Source organism: Erinaceus europaeus, chromosome 7 (assembly GCF_950295315.1).
Source record: "Erinaceus europaeus chromosome 7, mEriEur2.1, whole genome shotgun sequence".
NCBI lineage: Eukaryota > Metazoa > Chordata > Mammalia > Eulipotyphla > Erinaceidae > Erinaceus > Erinaceus europaeus.
The window spans coordinates 1,175,819-1,202,681 of record NC_080168.1 but is presented as its reverse complement, the minus strand read 5'-3'; the positions used below and the strand labels follow the sequence as shown (position 1 = coordinate 1,202,681).

The following is a 26,863-nucleotide window of genomic DNA, read 5'->3' as shown; positions in this document are numbered from 1 at the left end:
CCAGGCCCCGCCTTGTGGTCCTGCCTTGTCTGTCTCCTGTCTCTCGCCTCCAGGCTTCCTTCCATGTCTCTACTCTGAGCTATCTCACAGATAGGGGACTTCCCCTCTCCCCAGCCTGACACACAACCCGTGTGGTCCCCAGAAGGGTCCACACCAGGCCCAGTCACTGGCTTCTGGCCGAGGTTACAAACCTCCAAACCTTTGCTTACAATCCAGGTGTCCCATGCTGGGGACTGTCACGGTGACCCTGGGCTCCAGCCACCCGCCTGGCTGACGGCTGTCACTGCCCCACCCCATCCCCATCCCCGGCTGTCCCCTCATCCCGCAAGCTCGCCCCTCTGTCTCCCGGCTGTCCCCTCATCCCGCAAGCTCGCCCCTCTGTCTCCCGGCTGTCCCCTCATCCCGCAAGCTCGCCCCTCTGTCTCCCGGCTGTCCCCTCATCCCGCAAGCTCGCCCCTCTGTCTCCCGGCTGTCCCCTCATCTCGCAAGCTCGCCCCTCTGTCTCCCGGCTGTCCCCTCTGTCTCCAGGCCTGAAACCTGCTGCAGCTTTCCAAAGATGGTTGTCAGTCGTGTGGGGCACAAGGCAGTTCCAGGGCTAGGAGCGGACCTGGGCCTCGGGGATCTGGAGCTGAGGTCCCCCTAAAAGTGCCCTCCAGCATACCTGACACCCACCCACCCGGCCCTCCTCCCATCACCACCCCTTCACCCCCCTGGGTCACCCGACTCCACAGCCAGAAGCCACTGTGAGGCTCTGTCCACTTGCTGAACTGGCCGTCTGTCCCCCAACGCTCTAGCCAAGTGCCAGAGCCACCCCTCCTCCCCTCTCTGGGGCGGCACCCACACCCGGCTTCTGACCGAGCTCTGGACTGGGCTGTGGGGGTGGGGCAGCTGTGGGGACAGGGCACTGGGCCAGTAGGAACCATTTAGCGTCCACCCCTGAGCTTTTTGGGTTGGGAGAAGCAGCAGGCCCCCATCACCCACAGGCTCCAACAGGGGACCTGGGGCAGAGGGTTCTCACTCCTGTCCACAGGGACACGTCCGGTGGGCCCTGCACCACCTCCCACTCCCTGAGCCAGAGTATCACGGCCACTGCCATGTCCGTCCTCTGGGCTCTGCAGACGGCCCTGTACTGCTGTCTCCATGCTGTGCCCACCTGTCCCTGTGCTGGCCTGCTTCTGTAGCTGCATCTGGTCCCCGAACAGATGCATAGCACCCACACTGCCCCACACTGTCCCTGCTGCCCCCACACCGTCCCTGCTGTCCCCACACTGTCCCTGCTGTCCCCACACTGTCCCTGCTGTCCCCACACTGTCCCTACTGCCCCCACACTGTCCCTGCTGTCCCCACACTGCCCCACACCGTCCCTGCTGTCCCTCATTGTCCCCACTGTCCCCACACCGTCCCTGCTGTCCCACACTGTCCCTGCTGTCCCCACACCGTCCCTGCTGCCCCACATTGTCTCCACACCATCCCTGCTGTCCCCACACTGTCCCTACATTGTCCCCACTGTTCTATTCCCCACAGTCCTACAGTCCCCTCACTGTCCCCCACTGGTCCACAGTCCCCTCACTGTCCCCCACTGCCCCCTCACTGTCCCCTCACTGTCCCCCACAGTCCCCTCACTGTCCCCACTGGTCCATAGTCCCACTGTCCCCTCACTGTCCCCACTGGTCCACAGTCCCCACACTGTCCTATAGTCCCCTCACTGTCCCACACTGTCCCCTCTGGTCCACAGTCCCCTCACTGTCCCCCCACTGTCCCCACATTGTCCCCTCACTGTCCCACACTGTCCCCTCACTGTCCCACATTGTCCCCTCACTGTCCCACTGTCCCCTCACTGTTCCACACTGTCCCCTCACTGTCCCCACATTGTCCTACTGTCTCCTCAGTCTCCACACTGTCCTACTGTCCCCTCACTGTCCACCCACTGGCTCCGACATGTCACTGACCCGGCACCCTGGTGCTGTTGCCATTAGATGCTGGCATTGGGGCCAGCCTGCAGCCTCCAGGGAGTTGTGGGCGGTGGTCTCAGGATGCTAGGTATCCGGTCAGTCACTCACCTGTGTGGACACCTGGTGCCCTACCCCCAACCTGCCTGCTCCGAGGGGCCGGCCATCACGCGGCCTATCCTGCCAAGCAGAGCTCTGGCCCAGGCCCCTGTCCTCACAGCCTCCCCCCAGACCTGTGTCCATGGGACAGAGGACTCCCCCCACCGACACCCTAGGGCCCCGAGCCCCCTGCCCTCATGTGGGGAGGCTGGCCCTCGGGCATGGCCCTTTGTGCTGTCTGTGGCATCACTGAGCTGCCTTCCCCAGGAGGGGACTCCCACACCCATGAGAAGTTCCTGCCCAGCCCCACTGCCCCCTCAGGCCCCCCGTAGCCCCTCTCCATCACCAGACAGGGCTAGTCTTTGAGAGTGGGTGGGTGGGGCCAAAGGGTTAGAGGTGCAGGGCCGGTCTGCCCACACGAACAAGGGACTGGACCACAGCAGTCATGGCTAGTCTGAAGAGCTGGCTGGGGTCAGAGACGGGGGGCCCTAGGCGCTGAGTTCTGGGGGCCAGGCCAGGAGGTGGGGCAAGGGAGGGGCAGGGCAGGAAAGGGGGGGAGGGTCCAGTCCTCAGGGCAGAAGGAGAGGGGACCAAGGACGGGGAGGATCACCTGGGGTCACCCACCATCGCCTTTCCTGCCCCCCCTTTCACCTGATCCATGAGAACAGGCAGCCACCCAGGGGCGCAGGGTGAAATGGAGTCTTGGGGGGGGGTGCCCAGGACAGTTGTGCGGCCATGCCGGGGAGGGCAGAGTGCTGACCCACTTACCCACAGCCTTAGTGACCAACAGAAAGGGCTGGAACTCTCGGGCTCTGGAGTTCTGCAGACAGGCAGGGGTGGGGTGGGGGATGGGTGCAGGGCTGGTGGGGGGGTGTGCTGGGGGGTGAGAGGGAGTTGGCTCTGCTTCCTGGAGTCTGGGTCCTTTTTTTTTTTTTATTGGAGGGGATGAATGATTTACAGTAAATGCAGTTGTTGTCACGTGTACAATTTCTGTTTCCTACAAAATGCCTCCCTCCCAGCCCAGGGCCTCCTCCACCATCAGCACCAGGACCTGAAAGTCCCCCCGCCTCACCCCAGTCCTTTCCTTTGAGGCCAGACACCAGACCCAGTCCACGTTCTGCTTGCTGTTTCCCCTTCTGTTCTGATTTCTCCACTTCTGTCCCTGAGTGAGGTCATCCCATCTTCATCCTCCTCATTCTCACTCCATCATTCTTCACAGCCTAGTAGTATTCCTTTGTGTATATGAGACCACAACTTTCTCAGCCACTCATCTGTTGCTGGGATTTCTTTCTTTTTTTATGAGCACTGCCCCCAGCTTTGAGGAGGAACCTGGAACGTTCAGTTTTGGGTGTTTTGTCAGTGGGGTGCTTAATTCGTCCTCACTGGGGGTGTCTAGTTGGTACATTTTGTCGTAAATGAGCCATTCAGTGCGTGTGTTTTCTCATCAGTGAGGATGTTTGTATTTTGTTGGGGGTGGGGAGGTAGACCTTCCTGGACCGGGCAGTCTGGACATGTGACTCTGAGGGGTGTGACTCTGTTTCATGCCATTTGGTGCCACCCTCTGGTCCCTGTGTCCCCAGAACTGCTCTTATGTCCTCTCCCTGCTGGAGCCAGGGGCCTGGGTGATAGGGGGTCTCTGTCAGGGGGTGGGAGAGGGTCCCTGCCTGTACCTTGGCTCCCATCGGCTGTGACCCTGACTGGGGGTGTGGGGGCAGTGTCCTCTGGATGGGGGCAGTGCATGTCTGTGCACGGGGTCCTGCCCCTCAGCCCATGACGGGTGCCTGCCTCCTCACCTTCCCCCATGGAGACTCCGAAGCTGCTGACAGTGTCTCTTCCCACCCCCAGCGAAAAGCTTCATGGATGCCTGTCAGAAGAAGCTGCAGGGCCAGGCTCGGGTCCGGGTCCGGGAGGCCGCACGGAAGTCAGAAGTGCTGAAGTATATGTGTCAGAGGATGCTGGTTCAGGACTTCCAGCACCTGTGAGTAAGGCCCTGGAATGCTGACCCCCAAAGGGCCCTGTCTCCCTGGGTGCTGACCCCCAAAGGGCCCTGTCCCCCTGGGATGCTGACCCCCAAGGTCTCTGCCCCCCCCTAGGATACTGACTCCAAGGGCCCTGTCCCCCTGGAATGCTTACCCCCGGGGCCCTGGCCCTCTGAGGATGCTGACCCCCAAAGGGCCCTGTCCCCCTGGGATGCTGACCGCAAGGGCTCTGCCCCTCTGAGGATGCTGACCCCAAGGGACCTGTCCCCCTGGGATGCTGACCCCCCAAGGGCTCTGCCCCTCTGAGGATGCTGACCCCCCAAGGTCTCTGCCCCCCTGGTATGCTGACCCCTGTGAGCCCTGAGTCCCTGGGATGTTGACCCCAAGGACCCTGCCCAGCTCCACTGCTGAACTTTGAGGCAGGCCTCTGCCCTTTACAGAGATGTGTGAACCCCCAGGAACCCCCACTCCCACCGCAGAAATGTGGACCCCTCAGGGCCTCACCTGTCCCCCTTGCAGGGATATATGAACTCTGAGGGACTTGCCTGACTCCCAAGAAGGATGTGCGGACTTCAAGGGTCCTGCTTAGCCCACAACAGGGATGCGTAAACCCCCAAGGGCCCCACTCCCCCTCAGGATATGTGAACCCCAAGGGCCCCGCCTGTCCCCCACAGAGATGCCCAATCCTGAGGCCTACCAACAGGAATATGTGAACCCCAAGGGCACCTCAGGGGTGTGAGGACTCCAAGGTCCCCCTACAGGGACACATGAGCCCCAAGAGTCCTAAGTGCTTCTCCACACCATGCTGAACCCAAGGGCCCTGAACCGCAAGAACCCCATCTGTCCTCTCTCCAGGAATGCTAACCCCCAGGGATCCTGCATCTCAACCCTGAGGACCCCACCTTGTCACCAGGGTTCTGGGGTGCCACAGGGAGGGCCTGCTTTGTGGGGGCTCAGCCACTCACACAGAGCTGAAATAAAGTGGCCCTAAGGACAGCCCCGCCAGGAGTGTCTCCCTGAGCCCCGCTCTCATGACCACACCATGTGATGCCTGCCTGCCTGCCCTCAGGGACCTCAGGGCCAGAGTGGAGAGGAGTGGAGAGGAGAGGGCCTGGCGACCACACCCCCAAGGACTCCGCACAGCAGTGTGGCAGGCACCATGTGGGGCCCAGCTGGTGACATTCCAGTGAGGCTGGGGACAGGCTTCACCAGCAGAAGGCCCCTCACTCTGTCCAGTGCAAGCTGGCAGGGCCCAGGCATTTGGGGTGGAGGACATGGGTGTGCAGGGCGGGGTGGAAGAAGGCATGTCGGGCGCATGTTGGGCCCTCAGTCCCCACACAGACAGACAGACAGACAGACACTCCCACTGGGTGGCTCAGGGCAAAGCCACAGCCTCCAGAGGTGTCCAGCCTTTTATTGGTGAGGACTCAGAGCAGGCATGGGCGGGTGACCACATGCCCCTCCAGCTGAGGGGCCACCCTCTCAGGAAGGAGCCCCCATAAACAGATCATCATGCGGGAGCCCCCACACCCGCGGAGGATGCCTGCCAGGGGCCCGGCCACCAGCCCAGAGAAGCAAAGCAGTGCCAGCCACTAGGCAGCTGCCCCTGGCCAAGGGGTGAGGGGTCCCCAGAGGCACGACGTCCTGGTGCCCGAGAAAGGCCTTGACCAGCCACGCCCCCCAGCCTGCTCTGCCCTGAGCCTAACTCCCCGGCCCCGGTCACCTCCATCCCTGACCTAGGGCCCCTGACTTGACCCGGCCCCGGGGCCAGGAGAGCAGCCCATCCACCCACAGCGGGACAGCAGGGGCAGTGCTCTCCGGCCCAGAAGCCAGTGGATGGCAGAGCCCGGGGCGCCTGTCCCAGTGGCTGGCTGCCGGTGGAGCTGAAGTCTGGACGGAAAGGCGGACACCCCCAGTGGTCACTGGGGCCACCTGAGCCTGAGGTTGGTGCATAAACTCAAGAGGCCCCGCTGACCCAACCGTGGTGTCCCCCTCGCCGGCCAGCACCTGGGGGCCCAGCAGGAGGCGGCGGGAGAGGAAGGCACAGGCTCCCTTGCTTGGAGGGGGGGACGCCGAGGGGGCCTCCCCTGCCGGCCGGGGGCGGGGGCACGAGGGTCCAGCACCGTGGGGTCCCTGAAATGCATGGCTTTGGGGCCGCCGTGCCCGGCTGACCTGAGGGCCCCATGCAGAGTCCAGAGGGGGCAGCAGAGCCCGGGCAGCAGCCGTGGCCGAGGAGAATTAAATAGTGTCCGTCTGCAGTTTGGCAAAATCAGTCTGGCCTCGGACCCCGGGCCGGGCGTTACCGCCACCGGGAGGGGAGCAGGAGCAGCGGTAGCAGTAGCGCCGCGTGGGGCTGGGGGCGGCCTGCGGCCGAGGTCTTGTGTCCCTCCTGCTCCGACAGGCCGGGCAGGGTGTGGGTCAGCGGGGGCCGCGGCCGGGGGCTCTTCCTTCCTGCCCGCCCACAAGCCTCCTCCACGCAGCCTTCACCGCTGCCAGAGCCGCTGCCGTCTTCACCTGGGGGGGGGAGGACGTTGGGTGTCACCCTGACCACAGCTGCACCCAGGCACACGGGGGTCCCGGCGACAAGGAGGGGGGCAGGTGACCACTGAGGGGCAGCCCAGGGCCTGCAAGACCCTCTGGACAGCCAAGCCCGCACCCACCGCAGAAGGGCTGGTGGCCCGCTGCGTGGACCCGGGCGCGGGGAAACCCTGCCTCACCTCCCTGGACCCCACTGCCATGGAACCCCCGCCCCCTCTGCCCAAGTAAGCCCGCCCCTGTAGACCCCAGCCTGTGGCAGGTCACGTCCCCCCATCACCGTGGACCCCGCCCCCTATAGCAGCTCCCACCCCGTGGTGGCCCTGCCCCCTTGGGTCATGGACCCCACCCTAAGGTCATGGGCCCCCAGGATTCTCCCGGGTGGTCCTGGTGGTTTCCCGCAGCCCCCACCCCCGTGGTCTTGGTCTCCCCCAGGCCCCGCCCCGGTGGTCGTGGCCCCCCAGCGCCTGCCTCACCCGCGTCCTGGAAGTCCACATCTTCCCCATTGTAGGCGCCGCGCAGCCGGTTGGTCATGATCTTGAGCTGCATGATCTGCTGGCGGATGGCCATGTCGGGCTTGGTGATGTCCACCTCCACCTCGGGGTTGTTAATCTGGCTGGCCAGCCCGTCGCCCATCACCTCTGGCAGGTACCTGGGGCGGGTGGGGCGGTCACGGGGGCCCCTCACCCTTACCCCCGCCCCGGCCGCGCTGACACTCACCTGCCCTTGGCCTGGCCGTTCCAGCAGCGCTCATCACTGGCCGGGCTGGCGGCCAGCCGCTCGCTGCACAGCGCCCCGGGGAGCCCCACCCAGAAGTCCTGCGCATCGCGGAGCTGGGCCTTGGCCTCCGACACCTGCGGGGGTGGGGGGTCAGCCCGGTCCCCCACGCCCGGGTCCCCCACCCTCCTCGCGCTGCAGCGCCCCTCACCAGCTTCTCCAGCGCGCCCACAGGCGGCCTCTCGGGCACCAGCAGCTTGTCTGGACGCCACTTCTCCTCGGGGCTCTGGGGGCTCGTGTGGGGGGTCGCGCAGTTCTGGACCGCCTGGGGGGCGCACAGGCGTCTGGAGGCGCGGCCGGGCCAGGTGCCCCCTCCCCCGCCCTACGACACCCCCCCCAGGCACACACCTTGGCCGCCAGCAGGTCCCTGTTGTCCTGCAGAGCGTTGATGGCCTCGGCCAGCCACACGTGCACGCCACCCAGCACGCTGGCTGCGCCCGCGGGGCCCCAGAATTTGTCCGTGATGAGCGCCATGGAGTCTGGGGGAAGGGTGGGCATCTGGGGTGAGCAGGGTGGGCAGAGGGTGGGGGACACTGGGGCGCCAGTCCAGAGTCTCCCCACCAGGGACCAACCGGCTCCCTTTTATGTAAATATTTGACTTTTATTATTATTTTAATTTTTTTTACTATCTTCATTTATTTATTGGCTAGAGACAGCCAGAAATTGAGAGGCAAAGGGGTGACAGAGAGAGAGAGAGAGACAAAGAGACACCTGCAATACTATTTCACCACTTGTGAAGTTTTCCCCCTGCAGGTGGGGGCTGGGGGCTCGAACCTGGGTCCTTGGGTATTGTAACATATGTGCTCAATCAGGTGTGCTACCACCCGGCCTCTTATGTAAATACTTTATACTCTTTTAAATCTGTTTAACTTTGCATATATACTAATTTTTACTACTTTTATCTTTAAATAATACTAAGTTTTTAAATTTTGTATTTATTATTAGCTATAGACAGAGAAATTGAGAGGAGAGGGGAAGGTAGCGAGAGAGAGACAGAAAGAGAGGCCTGCAGCCCTGCTTCACCACTGCAAGTGGGGACCGGGGACATGAACCTAGGTCCTCGTGCACTGTGATGTGAGAACTTAACCATCTGTGCCACCTCCTGGCCCCTTTTTATTTATTTAACCACATGCCTGCTTAGCTCTGGCTGATGGCGCTGGGAATTGAACCTGGAACCTTGGAGCTTAAGGCATGGGAGTCTTTTTGCAGAAACATCATGCTGTCCCCCCCCCCTCATTTTTTAATATGCTAATCCCACTGGGACCAGTAGGCCGGGCTGTGAGGTGGCCTCTTCCCTCACCCTCCCACACCCAGTATATTAGTTATGTCACATGACTTAATTTTATTATTATTTAAAAACATATTTACTTCCCCTTTTGTTGCCCTCGTTTTTTATTGTTGTGGTTATTATTATTGTTGTTATTGATGTCATTGTTAGGACAGAGAGAAAATGGAGAGAGGAGGGGAAGACAGAGAGGGGGAACAGAAAGACAGACACCTGGAGACCTGCTTCATCGCCTGTGAAGCGACTCCCCTGCAGGTGGGGAGCTGGGGGCTCGAACCGGGATCCTTATGCTGGTCCCTGCGCTTCGCCACTTAAGCTTAACCGCTGCGCTACTGCCTGACTTCCGACTTGATTTTATTATTTTTTTTACCAGAGTCCTGCTCAGCTGGGGGTTGAACCTGGGACCTCAGAGCCTCAGGCAGGAGAGTCTCTGCAGAGCCACTATGCCCCCCCCCCCACTGATCTGATTACAGTGGGTGCCTGCCCCGGGGGTTGGGGTGGGCTCACCCAGCAGGTTTCTCCACTCGGCGTCCAGGTCGGCCTGGTTGGCCAGGCAGCCCTTGAGCACGTTGCGGCAGTAGCCCGGGCAGGGTCGGGCGCCGGGCAGGCCCAGGCAGTGGGCACAGTACACCAGCTTCATGACGGCACGCGAACACTCGGGGGCCAGGGGCACCTGGAGACCCAGACACCTGAGCTTGGCGCCCACTCGGGCAGCACCGCCCACCCCCGGGGACCCCACAATCTAGCGCGGGCCTCCAGCGGCCTTGCAGGGGGAACCTAGGGAGGACCCCAGCGCAAGGCGCTGTGTGACCAAGGTCCCACCCAGGACCCAGCCCGGCCCAGGATGGCGCTGGACAGCCCGAAACCCAGAGCACAGCTGGGGTTCCAGGGGGAGGGGGTTCTGGGGGGGGCCTGAGTGGGATGCAGGAGGTGGGGACATAGGGGACTCGGGTGGGGCTGTGAGGGGGCGGGGCCCCCTGGCATGGGGTGTGCATGAGGGGCACAGGGACCCTGGGGGGGGGACGCCGGAGCTGGGGCAAGGTGGGGACTTAGGCTGGGCTGGGGTTGAAGCCGGAGCTTGGGGCCGCAGGTGATGAGGGGCGGGGCCTGCAGGCATGGGGTGAGGGTCCCCAGGGTGGGCATGAGGGACACAGTGAGTGCAAGGCCCCTGCTGGGGGATGCTGGAAATGCAGGGGCGGGGACAGGAGGAGCCTGGGGGGCGGGGTCCCCGGCGCGGGCTGCACGCACCTGGACCACCCTGCGGACCACGTCCCCCGCCACGCCCAGGCCCTGCAGGAAGGCGCGGGCCGCCAGGAGGGCGCGGGGCGCGCGGAGGCGCAGCTCCCGAGGGGCGTCCCCGAAGGCCCGCAGCGCCTCGGCCTGGCGGCCCAGGCAGTCCAGCAGGTCCTCGGACAGCGGCGGCTGCGGGTGCAGCTGGCGGAAGAGGCGCTCGAGCAGGCGCGCCCAGAACTCGGCCAGGGTGTCCTCCAGCTGCAGGCTGGCCCCGCGGCAGAAGCGCCGCAGGTCGGCGTAGAGGTCCCGCAGTGCCCGCGCCGTCGGCCCGTCTGGCCCGCCCAGCGCCACCGGGAGGGCGGCCTGCAGCTCCCGCTCCGACTCGTTGAGCAGCTGCTGGAAGTGGTCTGGGGGGCGGGGTGAGGCTCGCTGGGGGTGGGGGGGGGCGAGGCGAGGCCAGCACTCCCCAGCTGGTGCAGGTTCATGGGGAGAGGGGCGCTGGGGAGCCTGGGCCCAAGGTGCCCCCCCTGCCCTCCTGCCCCCCTCCCCCGGCCCCAGTCTCTCTATCCAGTCTCTGCGCCCCACAATAGGTACCCGGATTCTGCACTCTACGTTGGGGACCCTGGGTCCCTGCACTCCGACCCAGGGGGCCTGGGTCTCTGCAACCCATCCTGGAGGTCCCTGTGCCTCACCCTGGGGGGCTTGGGTGTCTCTGGCCCCCCTCTCTGCACCCTGCCCTGGAGGGTCCAGATAGATCTCTGCGCCCCGCCCTGGGAGACCCAAGTCCTGCGCCGCCCCCTAGGGTCCTCGGTCTCTGCACCCTATGTTGGGGATCCTGTACCGCATCCTGGGGGTCCTTCATCTCTGTGCCCCGCCCAGGGGGTCCCAGGTCCCCGCCCCCTCTCCGCAGTGGGTGGAGGCCGGTGGCTCTGGGCTCACCATCAAAGGCCCGCAGCTGGGCGCTCAGCGTGGTCTGCAGGGCACGGCCGGAGTCCAGGAGCGCTGCTTCCAGCTCTGAGCGGCTGCGGTTGGCCAGCTTCTCCTCCATCTGGCTGGTGCAGCAGGTGTAGCCCTGGGGGCAGATCCGTAGGTGCTCACCTGTGGGAGGAGGGCCATGAGGGGGGAGCCGTAAGGCTGGAGAGGGACCCCTCAGGTAGAGGCCCAGGAGAGGATGTAGAGGGGCCTGTGCACCCCGGGGCCCCAGCTCAGCTCCATGAATTCCTACAAGTGGGTGACCTCAGGGTCCAGTGTGAGAAGGCAGGGTACTCCCTGCCCAGGCCCAAGGCAGAGGGCAGGGTCCCCATAGGGTGGCAGAGCTCAGTCCCCCAACCAGTCCAGGGGTGCACGGTCCCTGAGGGAGGTGGCCTGGGGTCACACCAAGGTGCAAGCAGTTCTTGCAAGGCAGTAGATGTGGCTTTTGGGGGTGCGGTGTGAGGCCTCCCATTTCCTTGGTCTCCTGGGGTCTGCCCCCTCCCTCTGGGCCCTCAAAGCCCCATATTCCATGGGGCCACCCCCCTGCCAGCTTCAACTGCCATTAAACAGGCCACAGTGCCGGGGGTTACTGCCCCTGCCCGCCTGCCCGCACCAGGAAACAGACTAGAAGGTGAGGCTCCCTGAGCAGGCCACACAGGGGACAGCTGTCCACAAACTGTGGGGTGCTGGGGAGGGCCCCGCCTGGGCACCCGGGCCCCTCAGGCCAGGTGGCCCCTGTCCTTACACCCCTCGTGCCCCAGCCCCATGCTCACCTGGGTGTGGTCCCAGGGCACAGGGGCTGAGCCGGGAGCCAGGACCATGTGTTCAGCCTTGGGGCAGCCACAGGTCTGGGAGACACTGGAGGCTTCGGGCACCTGGACCCAACCAGGAGTCTCCCACCCTCTCCAGCACCTGGGCCAAGGGAGCACCCTGGGTGGGGGTGTGGGAGCGTCCTGTGCTCTTGGTGCTGCTGGGGCAGGGTGGACTGAGCTGGAGTGACTACCCTCTTCAGCTGGGAAGGTTCTGGGGCAGCAAGGGAGGCAGGGGGGCATCCTGGGCCAGCCACCTCCCCACTGAACCCCTGAGGTCATAGGGGGACCACCCTCCTGCCACTTAAGAACACCCCACAAAGGCAGAGTAGCGGGGAACAGATGCCCCCAACAACAGGAGACACAGGTCCCTCCCTGTAGGCAGGTCTTGTCATAGGGCTCCCTCTCCCGCCTTAGGGGTCTCTGCAGTGCCTCCCGCCACCTGGTCCAGCCGCCAGGTGACCCTTGCTGTTCCAGGTGCCTCAGCACAGCCCCCGTCCCTCCCTCCCTCCTCCGACACACGGGAGTGAAGACACGGAGCCAGAGCCCGGGCACCGGCAGGGAGGGGGCCCAGCAGGCTGGGTGAGATGCCCTCACCCCTGCAGAGCCAGGGGCAGGGGCTTGCAGGTGGTGAGGGGTCCTGGACATCAGCCAGTGGCGGGGGGCACTGCGGGGCACCCCACCTCCCCAAAGGCAAAGCCCAGGCACAGCTGAAGTGTTGAGGGCGTGTCTGCATGAGAGGGGGGTCTGGGGGGGTCCTCGTGCCCACAGTGAGCAAGTCAGCAGCCGGAGGAGCTATCGAAAACCTGTGCACCCCAACCACCCTCCTCTCGCTGAGCACCCAGAGAAAGGGCAGAATGCAGGCTTCCCTGCCCCCACCCCAGCCCCCAGATATCAGCTTGTGCCGTCCAATCTGAGCCCCTCCCCACTGGCCAGGGGCAGCCCCCCTCCTCCCTGGACCCGAGGCCCCTCTGCACAGCTGGCTCCCAGAATTCTCCCAGGGCAGGTGTCAGGGTGGGGGAGGGGGCTGCTCACTGCCTGTGAAGTCTGTGCCCTCCCCAGCCCTGGCCCCCACGTCTTGACTTTTTCACAACCTGCTCCTGAGGTTAAAGCACGGCGGACCTGTCCCCCGCGATTCAAAGCTGAGCCACCCCCAGCCCCCTTTTAATCTCCTCACAACCCCCACACCCAGTCTGTGGCCACACCTCTTCCCACCAGTGTCGCAGGCTCCAATCTCCAGCTACCCTCCCCCCCCAGACCCGTCCCCAGCAGCTGCCATCCTCCTTCCACGGAGACACAGCGGGAGTGGCCGCTGACCCCCTCCCAGCGCCGGCCTGCTGGTCGGGACACCCCCTCCCCCACTGCAGAGGGAAGATGGCACCCCGCCAAGGCAGGGCTCCAGAAGCTTCCATGGCTCTGCAGCCCTGTGGCACCATAAACCCAGGTGGCCAGGGCGGCCTAGGGAAGGGGATGGGGTGGTGGGCAGCCTGCCTGGACCTGACAGACGCTGCACCCCCCCCCACCAAGCTATGCCACGGGGGTACAGAGCGGCAGAAGGACTGACCCCTTCATTTCTGGGGGGCACTCCCCACAGATGCCCCATCCAGGCCCTCCCACTGCCCGCAGGCTCTAGAGCTTGGACCACCTGCCCTCACACCTGGGGGGCAGCCTGGGGCCACCCCGCTCCCCTCACTGACACTGCAGGAGTGCCCTGCCCCCACCTCCCACTGGACTGACCCTCACTTCCCCGCCCCCTCCTCCACAGCACTGACCCCCATCTCCGCCCCCACGGCACTGACCCCTCCATCTCCACCCCCACGGCACTGACCCCTCCATCTCCGCCCCACGGCACTGACCCCTCCATCTCCACCCCCACCGCACTGACCCCTCCATCTCCGCCCCCACCGCACTGACCCCTCCATCCACCACCACCGCACTGACCCTCACTTTCCCCCCTGCACTGACCCCCACTCCCCACTGGATTTCCTCCCACCCACCCACCCACCCGGCTGCCCCCCCCCCCGACCGCCCCCCACCCCCTCAGCCCAGCCCCGTGACAGCGTCACCCGGAGCCTCTGGACGCGGCCGGGCCTCTGCGCTGGGTGGGGACCCCCAGGTCGGCGGGGACCCGAACAAAGGCGGCAGCGCCCGGCCAGTCCCCGTCCGTCCCTGTCCCGGGGCGCGGCCGCGTCGGTCGGCTCCGCAGAGCTGGGAAAGAGGGGCCGCGGGGCGGGGCGGGGCGGGGGCGCGATGGGCGGGAAGGGGCTTTGCCGCAGTGGGCGCGGCCCGGGGGGGGGCGGTAGGGGGAGGCGAGGCGGAGGCTGCGGCAGCCCGGGCGGGGGGCGGAGGTCCGGGGTCGGGGAGGGGTGACCGCGGAGGTTGGAGGGCCTGGGGGACCCTGACCGGGAGGGGTGCCCGTGGGGTGGTGGCTGCAGTGGGCGCGGTGAGCGGGGTTCGAGGAGACCCCGGTCGGGAGGGGGGTGCGGGATCCTCAGGGTGGGCGGGGGGTGGCCGCAGGCGCGGGGCGCCGGCCCGGAGGGGTCGCGGCAGCAGTGGGGGCGGAGGGGGCCCGGAGGGGTCGCGGCAGGTGGCGGTGGCCTGGGTCTCCGGCTCCGCGGGTCTCCCTCCTGGCGGCCGCTCCGAAGGCGACGTCCGGCGGGCGGCCGCGGGGTCCCGGGGTCCCGGGGTCCCGGGGGAGCGGCAGGCGCGGGCTCTGCGGTCAGTGCTGTGTCTACAGTCCCCGGCAGCGCCGCACTGGCGCGCGGAGGAGGGCGGCTCCCGCGCGGGCACGCGCCTCCCCGCAGCTCTGCGGGCGGGTGCACCGGTGACAGACACAGGGGCTTCTTCTCCATGGACGGGGGCTGCCCGTCACCCTGGGGCCCCTCTGGCTCTCAGTGACAGACGGCCCGCCGCTGCCGGGGCACTCAGAGGCCCTCCCCCCTTACCTCCTCCTCCATTTGCCTCCCTGTCCCATGCAGCCGCCCCCCACCATCGTGGCTCTGACCCTACCCGCTTCCTGGACACCCCCCACCCCGCACTGGCCGGGGGGCCCTAGAGGAACCCAACCAACACCCACTGTGTCCCCCATCTTCATACGGATATGCAGACACATCCCTGGGCAGGTGGACAGCCAGCGCGGGGTGGGCGTGGCTCGGACCCTGAGCATCGGGTGCCTGTACCCCATAAAGCTGCCCTCTGGGACCTGCTTCCCATTGCAGCACTGGCTGTAGGGGTCGGGGAGGCAGTTGTGGGCTCCCAGCAAACCGATGAGGGGGTCTGGGTGTGCTCAGGACCCCAGGCCTGCAGAGGGGGGCGTTGGGACCTGGGGGAAGGAACGCCTCCCAGCGGCAGTGGGCACCCTTGGGTGCCTGTCCCCACAGTGGTGGGGGCAGGGGACTTTCCACTGAACTTCCCTGACTCCCCCCCACACACACGCCGCCATGGACACATGCTACCTCCAGCCCAGCCTGTAGGGTGTCATTCCTGGTGTGGCAGTGGGGACACCAGTTTAGGCTGTCCCCAAACCCACCCGGCCCCCACAAAGAGGTTCTGTGGCTGTCCCGGCCCCCAGGCAGGAAGTCAGAGCAGACCCTGCGACTTGCCCAGCCACCAGCACGAGCTCCAGAGCCCAGGGCCACAGACAGGAGGCATCCAGGGGTTCACGGCTGCCTCTGCCCACCACCAAGGTCCTGTGTTTCCTGCCCAAGGCAGCCTCTCTTGCCCTTTCTTCCAGGAAGCCTTCCTGCTCCTGCAGGGGCCGGACACCTGCGCAGCCTCTGACTCCCTGATCTCCGTGGCCAGCCCCCCAGAGGCAGGGGAGGTCACTCTGTCCCCCCACAGCCAGGCCTGGGTCTGAACACAGGCGTCTGAGAAGCCCAGTGTCCGGTGCCCGCCCCCTCGGGCTCCCACAGAAGCAGTGGTGCAGGGGGAGGCTCATACCCCACTCAGCTCAGAGTCCCCATCAGCTCCCCGGGAGACAGCCTTCCTCGTCCCCATCCCACCCTGACAGGGCGCTGGGGAGCGTGGGACAGTGCCAGGCCACTCTGAAGGGCAGCAGGGGACAGGCTGGCTTGCTGCAGGGTGGAGCCAGCCTCCCCCATGGCCCCAGAGAGCAAGGGCAGCCTTGGGTCCCTCCCTCGCAGGGGAATTCCAGCCGGGGCAGGGCCCAGGCAGAGCCAGACATGCCCTGGAGACAGTCGGGGTCCTGACTCAGCACCAGGCCCCCCCACCTGCTCAGGTGTGCGCGTGCTTCGTCTGTGGGGCAGGGTGAGGGCAGGTACAGAGCTGTGCATTTCAGACTGGCAACTAGTTCCTTTTTGGCGAGGATACCCATGCCCCCCAAAGGTAAGGACAGACAGCCCCAGCACCCACCGCGGGACCAGCAGACACGTGGCGTCACAGCATCCCCCAGTTCCAAACAGCAGCACAGGAAGCCCACAAAGTGGGACAGTCCCGATCACACCTGCCCCCCCCCCCCCCGGCCGGCCGGCGAGAGGAGCCAGATTCAAAGGCAGATGTCCCACCTGGGAGGTGCCCCACCTCATGGCTGTGCCCTGAGCACTAAGCTGCCCACCCCCAGAAATCGAAGGGCTCAACCACCAGCCATGTGTGAGCCCCGGCACTGTGTGGGAGGCACTGTGGTGTCTCTCCCTCTCTTGGTCTCTGGGTAAGAAAGCAATCCATTTCTGGTTGTCTCTAGCCAATAAATAAAGAATAAAATTTTAATAGACTTATTATTGGATAGAGACACAGAGAAATCGAGAGGGGAGGGGAGAGGAGCTACACAGGGAGAGGGGCCCTGGGCGGTGGTGCGGTGGGTTAAGCGCATATGGTGCCAAGGGCAGGGACCTGCTTACGGATCCGGGTTCGAGCCCCCGGCTCCCCATCTGCAGGGGGGTCGCTTCACAGGTGGTGAAGCAGGTCTGTAGGTGTCTGTCTTTCTCTCCCCCTCTCTGTCTTCCTCTCCTCTCTCTATTTCTCTCTGTCCTATCCAACAGCAACAACAAAATGGGGGGGGATGGTTGCCAGGAGCAGTGGATTTGTAGCGCAGGTACCCAGCCTCAGCACTCCGGAAACTTTCCCCCAAACAGGTGGGGACCAGGGGTTTGAACCTGAGTCCTGAGCATTGTAACATGTGAGCTCAACCAAGTGTGCAACCACCAGGTACTCAAGATAACAGAAAGAATGTTTTTTTTTAAAAGAAGGCAGGAGTAGACAGCATAATGGTTATGCAAACAGACTCTCATGCCTGAGGCTCCAAAGTTCCAGGTTCAAATCCCCACACCACCATATGGCAGACCTGAGCAGGACTTTGGTTAAAAAATAAAAAATAAATTAAAAAGGCAAGCAGTCTAGAGAGGTGAATAAATACCTAAAGATGGGGAGTCGGGCAGTAGTGCAGTGGGTTAAGCACAGGTGGCACAAAGCACAAGGACCGGCATAAGGATCCTGGTTGGAGCCCCCGGCTCCTCACCTGCAGGGGAGTCGCTTCATGGGCGGTGAAGCAGGTCTGCAGGTGTCTGTCTTTCTCTCCCCCTCTCTGTCTTCCCCTCCTCTCTCCATTTCTCTCTGTCCTATCCTACAACGATGACGTCAATAACAACAATAATAACTACAACAAGGGCAACAAAAGAAAATAAATATAAAAAAATACCTAAAGATGTAAGCGGCCACTTTGCAGAGAACATCACTAGGCAAAAGGCAAAAGCTACTCCCCAGCCCCCCCCCCCCCCACCAAGTGACATCCACAGTTGGGCCTGCCCCTGACAGCCTGCACTGTCCCCTCCCAGGTGGCTGGGAGAAACCTGCATCCCCCAGCCCCCCACCTCAGACAAACTCATTAGAGAGAACCCCTCCCCCCCAGAACACACAGAAGCCTCTAGGTCCTGCACCCTCCGAGTCCGGCAGGCCCCTACCTGCCATGGACACCCTTGGTTGTTGGGGGCGACGGGGTCTCCAGGGGAGGGCTGCTCCACACCCCCCACAGGTGACCCAGCTGGCAGACAGGCCAAGACAGAGGCAGAGTCCTCTGGGGCCTTCTGCAGGCTGCCACCCTGGGTCCTTGGCCTGTCATCTCTCTCCAATGGGTCCCACCCAGGAAGCGGGTCTCCAGGCCACCAGGACGGGGGGGGGGGGCTGTCTGGGTGGAGATACAGGGGGCCCTGAGGTCTCAGCATGGGGACACAGGACAGCCTGGCGGGAGTGGCTGAAAGTCTTTTGAGTCAGCCTGGGTTTGCTTTCATAGATTGCTGATCTTTGTTTTCCTCATTTTATTATTTATTTTATTATATTATTTATTTTATTTTATTTCACCTCCAGGGGTATTACTACAAATCCACTGCTCCTGGAGGCCATTTTTCACTGAACAGGACAGAAAGAAACTGAGAGAGGAGGGGGAGGTGGAGTGGGAGAGAGACAGAGAGACACCTGCAGCCCTGCCCCACTACTTGTGAAGTGACCCCCACGCAGGTGGGGAGCCGGGGGCTCGAACCTGGGTCCTTGTGCTTTGTTCCATGTTTTTTTTTTTAACTGGGTGCATCACTGCCTGGTCCCTGTTTTATTTATTTTTATGAGTGACCAGAGCACACCAGCTCTGGTGTGTGTGGGGCCCGAGCGCCCACTGCTGAACCACCTGTCCCCTGGGACTTACACAAGTGTCCAGTGGTCAGTGACCGTGCTGGGCCCTCTGCTGGGAGGAAGTGAGGGGAGGCTACAGTGAGCCCCTAAACAGTGCAGGCATGGAACTCTCCAGAGAATTCTGGGAGCAGGGCCCATGTCCCTGGAACCCCAGCACATGGGTGCTGCTGCTCTCGGGCCAGGGGAGTGAACAGGAGTGGCCTTTCTGACAAGTCCACCCTGAATGCTTGTGGCACCCCACCCCCCATTATAACCCCAGCCCACTGACCTTCTAGACTAACTCCACTGCCCCGGGCCTGAGGCAAAGGAGACCTTGCCCTGTGCTCCCCTGACCACTAGCCCTGTCCTGTGCCCCTGCCCCCTGGCCGTCTTTCTCATGCCCCCGGCCCTGTCTTCCCTGTCCTGTCCTCCTCTGACCACTGACCCTGTGCTCCCCTGACCACTAGCCTTGTCCTGTGCCCCCTGACCGCTGGCCCCGTTCTCCCTGTGCTGTGCTCTCCTGACTGCTAGTCTTGTCCTGAGAGTCAGCTCATGCACTTCTCATGGGATCAAGGGGCTTCTGGAAGGCACCTCCCTATCGCTTGGGGTACCCCAACCCCAGCTGTCCCTCAAGCCACTGCTGCCCATCAGATCACCTGCCCCAGCCCTGGGAGGGGCCTCTCTCGGTGTGTGTGTGTGTGTGTGTGTGTGTGTGTGTGTCCTGCAGTGTCCCCCTTCCTGGGTGCTGGGACATCCCTCCAACCCAGAGGAGGGTGCCACATTCTTTTGTTTTTATATTTATTCATTTTCCTTTTGTTGCCCTTGTTTTATTGTCATCGTTGTTGGACAGGACAGAGAGAAATGGGGAGAGGAGGGGAAGACAGGGCGAGAGAAACACAGGCTGGGGCGGGTCAGGCTGGAGAGCCTTGTCCCTCTGCAGTGCCCAGCTGGTCCAGTGAGCCCCGTGCCCATGACAACTGCACACAGACGTCTGAGCCAATGCCAGCGGGGAGTGGCATCATCTCTCTCCCGAGACTGCCAGGTGGTCACAGGTGGGGGACGTGTCCCCCGGGACCCAGTGCTGATGACCACACTGGGGTGTCACACGCAGCTGGCCGGGCAGTCACATGGGCCGCCACAGGGGGCCTGGAAGGCTGGGTGTTGAGTGACCCAGCTGCACCCTTGGGTGTCTCACCAGACCCTCACTGCCTGGGGAGCTGTGGCCATGGCTGTTGTCTACGTCCAGAGCCAGCAGAAGGGCTTGTCCTCACAGGGCAGGGTACAGTCGGGCAAGGAGAACGGGTAAGGGGATGGGGTGGTGGTATGGGGTTACAGCGTGCAAGGATCGGGGTTCAAGCCCCCAGCCCCCATCTGTAGGAAAACGCTTCACAAGCTATGAAGCAGGGCTGCAGGTGTCTGTCTCCCCATCAATGTCTTTCTGTCTCTTTCCTATAAATAATAAACAAAGGGAGCTGGGCGGTGGTGTGCCTGGTTAAGCGCACGTAGTACAAAGGCCCACGTAAGGACTGCGGTCCAAGCCCTGGCTCCCCACCTGTGGGTGATGCAGGTCTGGTGTGTCTGTCTTCCTCTCTCTCCCCCTCCTCTCTCAATTTCTCTTGGTCCTAGTGATAGTCCTGGAAGCAGTAAAAAAAAAAAAAAGAAAAGAAAAGAAAAACAGAGAAATGTTTTTTTTTTTTTTTTTTTTTTAGTGGAAGGATGAAAGGATGGATGGAAAATGGATAAATGAAGTGATGGGTGGGTGGACAGACAGATGGACGGAGAGGATGTAAGGATAACTGAACGAATGAAGGGCTAGGGGACGGGTGGAAGGCTGGTGGGCAGACAGGCGGACTGGTGGATGCCTGGCCATGTGAGTGGACAGACGGATGGAGAGAGGGACAGGAGGATCAGCAAACAGATGCCGAGATTAAAAGGAGGGATGGCTGGAAGGTGGAAGGACAGGCGGCAGAGGGAGACTGTGGGTGCAGGATGGAAGACGTGTCAGCAGACCCTCCAGGGGCAGCCGGCCACCAGGGGCTGCTTGGTGCTCCCAGATGCCCCATGCAGATGCCACATCCCCACTTGCGTGACCCGGGGGCACCCCTGGGTGCTCTGACTGACCTCAACCCTCTCCATGCACCCTGAGTCCAGCACCCTGCAGGGCAGGTCACTCAGGTGTACCCACCCCCTCTGGGACTCAGTTTCCCCACCTCTCTCAGTGGCAGAGTCAGCCTGCCTTCCCCTTGACACAGAGGCCGCCCTGTGCTCCTGCAGGCCGGGGACTCACCCCTGCAAGGCAGCCAGGACCCACCTCCAGTGGGGTGGCACGGTGGCCTGTCCCTATCCCTGCCGTCTGTGCCCCCAGCCCAGCCCGGGGTTCCTCCCTGCCGGAGCCCAAGCCAACTCCTCTCCCCAGAGGCAGTGTGTGTGGGGGGGTGCGGGCAGGACTAGGGGCCCCTGGGGGCCAAGGTCGGGGCACGTGGAGAGGGAGCAGCCTGATGGAGCCCCCCGGGACCCCCCTGTCACTCAGCCAAGTCTGGAACCCAGGGGGCACCTATACAAGTGAGCAGCAGCCTCCTTAGCTGGGCCACTGCCAGATGCCACCGCTGCCACCTCCATGCCCAGCCCCACGGCTCCTCACCCATCCCATGGCCCCCAAAGTGCACCTGGGCCCAGCACCTGTCTGTCAGGAGGGTCCCTATCCCAGGGGGCCCCCATGTCTGTCAGGAGGGTCCCTATCCCAGAGGGTCCCCATGTCTGTCAGGAGGGTCCCTATCCCAGGGGGTCCCCATGTCTGTCAGGAGGGTCCCTACTCCAGAGGGTCCCCATGTCTGTCAGGAGGGTCCCTATCCCAGGGGGTCCCCATGTCTGTCAGGAGGGTCCCTACTCCAGAGGGTCCCCATGTCTGTCAGGAGGGTCCCTATCCCAGGGGGTCCCCATGTCTGTCAGGAGGGTCCCTATCCCAGGGGGTCCCCATGTCTGTCAGGAGGGTCCCTACTCCAGAGGGTCCCCATGTCTGTCAGGAGGGTCCCTATCCCAGGGGGTCCCCATGTCTGTCAGGAGGGTCCCTACCCCCCGTGGGGGTCCTCATGTCTGTCAGGAGGGTCCCTACCCCCCGTGGGGGTCCCCATGTCTGTCAGGAGGGTCCCTACCCCCCGTGGGGGTCCCCATGTCTGTCAGGAGGGTCCCTACCCCCCGTGGGGGTCCCCATGTCTGTCAGGAGGGCCCCTACCCCCGTGGGGGTCCCCATGTATGGAAAGGGTCCCTACCCCATTGGGGTCCCCATGTGTGAGAAGGATCCCTACCCTGTTGAGGGCCTGAGAGCAGGGCCAACAGGACAACATGGTGTTGGAGACAGAGGCCAGAGGGGACTCTGTGGCCACAAGCTGGGGGGGGTGGTGGGTCTGAGGAAGAGCCCCCCAGGGGCTGAGCTGCCAGCTCCTGCCCAGGCCTGTCCCCTTGCTGGGCAGACACCACAGCCCGGGGCACTGCTGCCAGTCACACTAGGCACGGAGACCAGGTTGGCTGGCTCCGGCTGCAGGCGCAGGGACCCTCTGGCCTGGAAGGAGGGACACAGCTCACTGGGGACAGACCTGGCCTGAGCTCGCCCTGCGTGCCCTGTCCGGTGTCTGTGGCCCGCCCACGGGCTTGTCCACCCAGGCTGACCGGCTCCCGGTCAGCTCTCCCCCCTCTCCCCCAGGCTGAGCAGGGACTGACCAGGGCTTCCGTCCACGCCTGGCTATGACCGTGATGTTCACGGGGCAGGCATCCCAAAGACGGCTTCATGGCTTCTCTGGAACTTAGCTTCCCCGCTGTAAAACGGGGCTGTAGCTGGGCACCGAGTGGACAGTAGGAGTGGCCACTTGTGAGGGGATTGTCCAGCGCTGGATGCAGTACCACGGGCCTGTGCACTCCTCCCCCAGACCCCAGGGAAGGAGGCTGCCAGGGTGTCTAGAGCGATGGAACGCCATCTGCGTGGCCGTGGGTGAGGGAGCAACAGATGACATCGCTCATGGCCACCTGGTCTGGAGGGACGGCCTGAGGGTGCCCTGATCTGCAAGGCACCCAACCCGTTGCATCAGGTGGGCCTGCCCTGGGGCCTTGGCTCCCTTGGGTGCTCCGAGGACCACCCCCCCCACTGGAAGTCCTGTCCTCACACCCAGATGATGAAACGTGGGCTCCCAGGATCCTGCTGATCTCAGTGGGGGGCATGGACACTGGGCAGCTGTACTGGGCCTGGCCAGGACATGGAGGGTGACTGGGATTCTGGGGAGCCTTGCCCCATGGCCAGACTGCACAGAGGTGCCCTCCTGGGCAGAGGGGCAGACGGCTTGCCCTCTGGGTCCCTATCTACTGAAAGCCCACTGGGTGTCCCCAAGCTAGACCAGGCCCTGCCACCCCAGAGGAAGTGTCCCTGCCCCAGGCTGCAGAAAGGAAGGGCCAGCTATAGGACATGCAGGGTCACCGTGAGGACAGATGGGGGCCATGAGGCAAGGGGTGCCAGTGGACAGGTGACTCAGCAGAGGGCTGAGTAACAACACCAGCTCCGAGCTCTAGCCAGAGGATGCCACCCCCCAATGGGGTAGCCACAGTGGCTGTACCCAGGGCTGCTCCTGTCACACAATGGTGACGGACCACCCGGCCTGCTGTCCAGAGAACCAGGTGGGGTCCCCTCTCACATCCTACTGCCATGTCTGTGCCCCACCCCCTGGTTCAGACTGGACATGCCACCCACAGACCCGTAGGGAGCCCCTGGTCTACTGCACTCCAACCCCAATTGCCCAGCTTGGCTGACCCATGTTGAGGATGGTCCCCTGCACACAATGGTCTGGGGGCAGTGGGTGGGGGACGAAGACTACAGACCTCTCAACCTGAGGACCAGCGGAAGACCCCACCCACACTGGCTTGGGCTCTGGGCTACGAAGGACCTCCAGGCAGCCCCTGAGTCCCTTTCACCGGGAAGGCAGCAGGACAGGGGACAGACAGCAGCAGCTCCAGGGAGGGGCGTCCACCAGGAGCCACCAGAGGGCGCCCCGACCACACAGGCCCGGCCAAGGGTCCAGGCAGCTGGCCGCTGCCCTGGACAGTCACCCTTGGCCCCACGTGGTGCTGGCATGGCTGCTAGGGTGCCCTGAGTCCTGGTGCTGGGGGGGGGGGCGCACAGCAGGTGGGGGTGGGGCAGGGTACAGCCTCTGCATTCCAGAACTGTCCAGGAGGCCCCCCAGCACAGCTGCCCAGCCTCCCCCAGACAGCTGATCGGCACAGATGTCCCTGGCCGGGCCTAACCCAGACTCCTCACCACTGCGCCTCAAGACCCAGCTCTGTGGTCCTGGGGGCTGTCCCAGCAGCCACAGGGGGTGAGAAAGGGTGCAGGGGACCCCTTCCCCGGGCAGGAAAGCAGGCTAGGAGGGAGTAGTGTTCACCACCCCCCAAAAAAACCAAACAAACAAACCCACAGTGCAGGCGGGGTTCACAGAAACGCGGGATACCCAGGCAAAGTTCCAGCCTCTCTGTGGATGTGCCTGGGCGTGGGGTCTGCTGCCGGGGGAGGGGCGGGGGACAGAGGGCTGCTCCCTAGAACCTCGTGGTGGGGGTGGGGCCCGTAGCCGGCTCCCCCAGGCAGGGCCAGGCACCCCCGCACCACCACCACACACACACACACACACACACACACACACACACACTGAAGCACTTCGCTCTCTGGCAGCCGGTGGCGGGATCCCCGAGTTCAAAGTCACCATGTACAACCCCCTCCCCCGCCCCAGAAGATGAAAGACCCTGCTCTACACCCCCCCCCCCAGCACTTCTGCCCCCAAAGAAAGAAAGACGGGGAGTAGGATCAGGTCTGCTGCAGGGACGAAGCGGGGCGAGGGACGGAGCTGTGACAAAGAGGCGACCTACCTCGGGGCTGCCAGAGGTGGGGGAAGGGGTCCCCGCTGGGGTGCCACCCTGGCAGGCGAGGAGGGGGCCCCCCACGAGGGCACTCGGACCCCGGCCCAGCCGGAGCAGGAGCCACGAGGCAGGACCGCCCGGCTCGCAGCCCAGCGAGGGGGGCTCCGCGGGGGCCGGGGGAGGGGGAGCGGCCGCGAGGGGACCCGGGGCCCGGGAGTCCCGAGCGCGGGATGGGGCGCGGGGCCCCGAGAAGTAGGCGCGGGGGCACCCCAGGGCGCACGGGCTGGGGAGTCGGAGCTGGAGGCGAGTCCAGGGCGCGGGGCCCGGGGCCCGGGGTCCGAGCAGGAGACCGGGGTGCAGGACCCGGGGCCCGAGTGTTCTGGGCTGGGGCGCACGCCCCGGAGTCGGCGCAGGAGACGGGTTCCAGGGGCCGGGTGCAGGGTTCGGGGCGCACGCCCGGGAGTCGGCGCAGGCTCCAGGACGCAGGGCCCGGCCCGCGCAGGTTGGGGTGCAGGGTCCGAGGTGCACTCACCCGAGATCTGCGCCTGGGGCACGTCGCTGAGGCTGAAGCCCTTGGCGCCGTAGACCTGGCGGACCTCCGCGCAGCTGCGGCTCTTGCTGGCCGGGTCCCCTCGGGCGCAGGCGGTCAGCGCGGCGGCCACCAGCAGCCACCAGCTCGGGGCCCCGAGCGCCATGGCGCGGCCGGCGGCGCCCCGATCCGGGCCGCGGAGGGAGGACAGCGCCCCGGACCCGCGGCGGCGACAACAAAAGCCGGCGGGGCCGGGGTGCGGGGCCGGGGTGCACGGCGCAGAGGCGCGGGGCCGGATCCCCAGGGCGCCCGAAGCGCGCGGTCCCGCTCGGCTTCCCAGGCGGCTGCGGCCCCGGGGGCCCGGGAGGGGAGGGGAGGGGAGGGGCGGGGCGGGGGTCCGGGCAGGCGGGGCGCGGGTGGCGGGGCGCGGGCGGCGGGGCGGGGGTCCCGGCCAGCAGAGCGCGGGGTCTCCCCCTCCCGGGTGGGGCGCTCGCGGGGCCGCGGCCGCGGGGCTGCTGGGATGCAGCGGGGAGGCGGGCAAGCGCGTCCCGGTCCCCTAGGGCGGCCCCCACGCCCAGCGCCCGGGGCGGCGGCGGCACCTGTGGGGGGCGGGGTGCCGGGGCAGGGTTTCCCCGCCGGACGTGACATCACGCCCGCCGCGAGCCTATCCGGGGCCTCCCCGCACCCTTCCCGCTCCCCCGCTCGCGCCCCCCTCCCCGCCCCGCGCCCCCCGCGCTCGCCTTGGCCCCTCCCCCGCGCTCTCGGGGGCTTAGCCTACGGGGGTGCATCTGCGGGGACCGGGGGCCCGACACGTGGCCTCTGGGACCCCCGGCCCCCCTCCTGCACCGCCCTGCCCCCTCTGATCCCCCCGCAGCGCGACCTGGCCCTTCCCTCCCTCCCGGGGCCTCAACTCGCTGGGCTCTGGGTGCAGGGGGAGGTTCTGCACGTGGCCTCTGGACCCTCCTCCCCGCCCCCAGTGGTGGCACCAGCCCCCCTGCTCGGGAACCCGCGCTGGGCACAGTGGGCCTGGGTCCCGGGGACAGGCGACCTCGTGGACAGAATGACAACTGGCTGCCCACAGAGAAGTGGGTGGTAGGGGCAGATGCTGTGGCCGCTGCGGGGAAGGGGAAGTGGTCCTGGGCATGTGGGGCCCTGCCTTTCTCTCTAGGCAGGCTGGATCACCCCCCAGCGGTGGTGTGAAGTCTTGGGGCACCCCTCTGCGTGGTGGGCAGGAGGCTGCCCGCCCCCCAGCTCAGCCCTCTGAGGGGGGCCTGGGAAACACCCGACCCTTCCTGCAGAGACGTGAGGGGAGGCCTGGGGACCCCAACCCCAGTGCCCAGACCTCATGCTCACCATAAGGCTGGCACCCAGCCCCAGATTGGCGAGGGGGCGGATAGTGAGATCCACCACCCCACCCCACAGCCTCACCCCAGCCTGGATGGCCAGCCAGAGCAGCACCCCCTCACCCATTTCTGCAACTGAATCTGTCCCTCACTTCCAGCCTCCCCCCCCCCCCCCACCACTGGCTTTTCCCCAGAGGAAGGGGAAAGGGACCAGGGGAAAGGGGAGCAGGAGGACATGAAAGACATCCCTTGCCTGTGCACACAGCTCCCCAGGGTGCCCCTACTGTCCTGCTGCCCCTGCTGTCCCAGCTTCTGCCTGGCCCCCTGGCTGCCCACCATGTGTCCCTCAGGTCCTGGTGCCCTGGCCTCCTCCATCTGCTAGGCCAATGGTGGCCAGACCCGCTGGGGTCTAGAGCCTCAGGGTCTGCCATAAACACTGTGGAGTGGGGGCCCTTCACAGACCCCCAAGTCTTGGGGTCCCCAGGCTTTGTGGCCCTGAAGACCCCTGGGCAGCTCTGGTACCCCAGGAGGGTGAGGGGACTGGAGGAGGGACAGCCCCTGGGGACAGGGCTCTTTGAAGGGTGATGGGACTACTTTGGGGTGGGGCATGGCAGCTGTGACAGACTCCTTAAAGGGTGTGGCGTGGGCCCGGTCTCTGTGCCTGTTGCCTGTCCAGAGTGGCTTCTAGCTTGGTGCCCCCAGGCCTGTGGGCTATGCCTTCCTCCTGGGGTAGCAGGCTAGAGAGTGTCTCCTTCCAGCCTGAGTCCTGGGAGGTGGCCCTGGCTGGGAACCCTCCTTCTGGAAGGTGCTTTTGGGACTGGGAGGCAGGAGTGCAGAGCTCAGACT

General features: G+C 64.8%; 2 protein-coding genes across 2 annotated transcripts in view; one reads left to right on the top strand and one right to left on the bottom strand.

The window, feature by feature from the left end:
• Nucleotides 1-5,021, top strand: part of ANKMY1 (ankyrin repeat and MYND domain containing 1) — a 30,494-nt gene extending 25,473 nt beyond the window's left edge. Inside the window, exon 21 of the mRNA XM_060193386.1 lies at nucleotides 3,894-5,021. Within this exon, the coding sequence (XP_060049369.1) occupies nucleotides 3,894-4,030 (137 nt within the window). The 3' untranslated portion in view covers nucleotides 4,031-5,021. The remainder of the gene's footprint in view (nucleotides 1-3,893) is intronic.
• Nucleotides 5,022-5,423: 402 nt separating this feature from the next.
• Nucleotides 5,424-25,350, bottom strand: GPC1 (glypican 1). The gene is made up of 9 exons (XM_007532005.3): nucleotides 24,678-25,350; nucleotides 10,797-10,955; nucleotides 9,873-10,264; nucleotides 9,132-9,297; nucleotides 7,688-7,818; nucleotides 7,491-7,604; nucleotides 7,283-7,416; nucleotides 7,039-7,214; nucleotides 5,424-6,541 (listed from the first exon to the last, which is right to left on the bottom strand). Exons 1-9 carry the CDS (start codon nucleotides 24,838-24,840, stop codon nucleotides 6,327-6,329), a joined length of 1,650 nt encoding a protein of 549 aa, XP_007532067.1. The 5' UTR covers nucleotides 24,841-25,350; the 3' UTR covers nucleotides 5,424-6,326.
• Nucleotides 25,351-26,863: the final 1,513 nt, after the last annotated feature.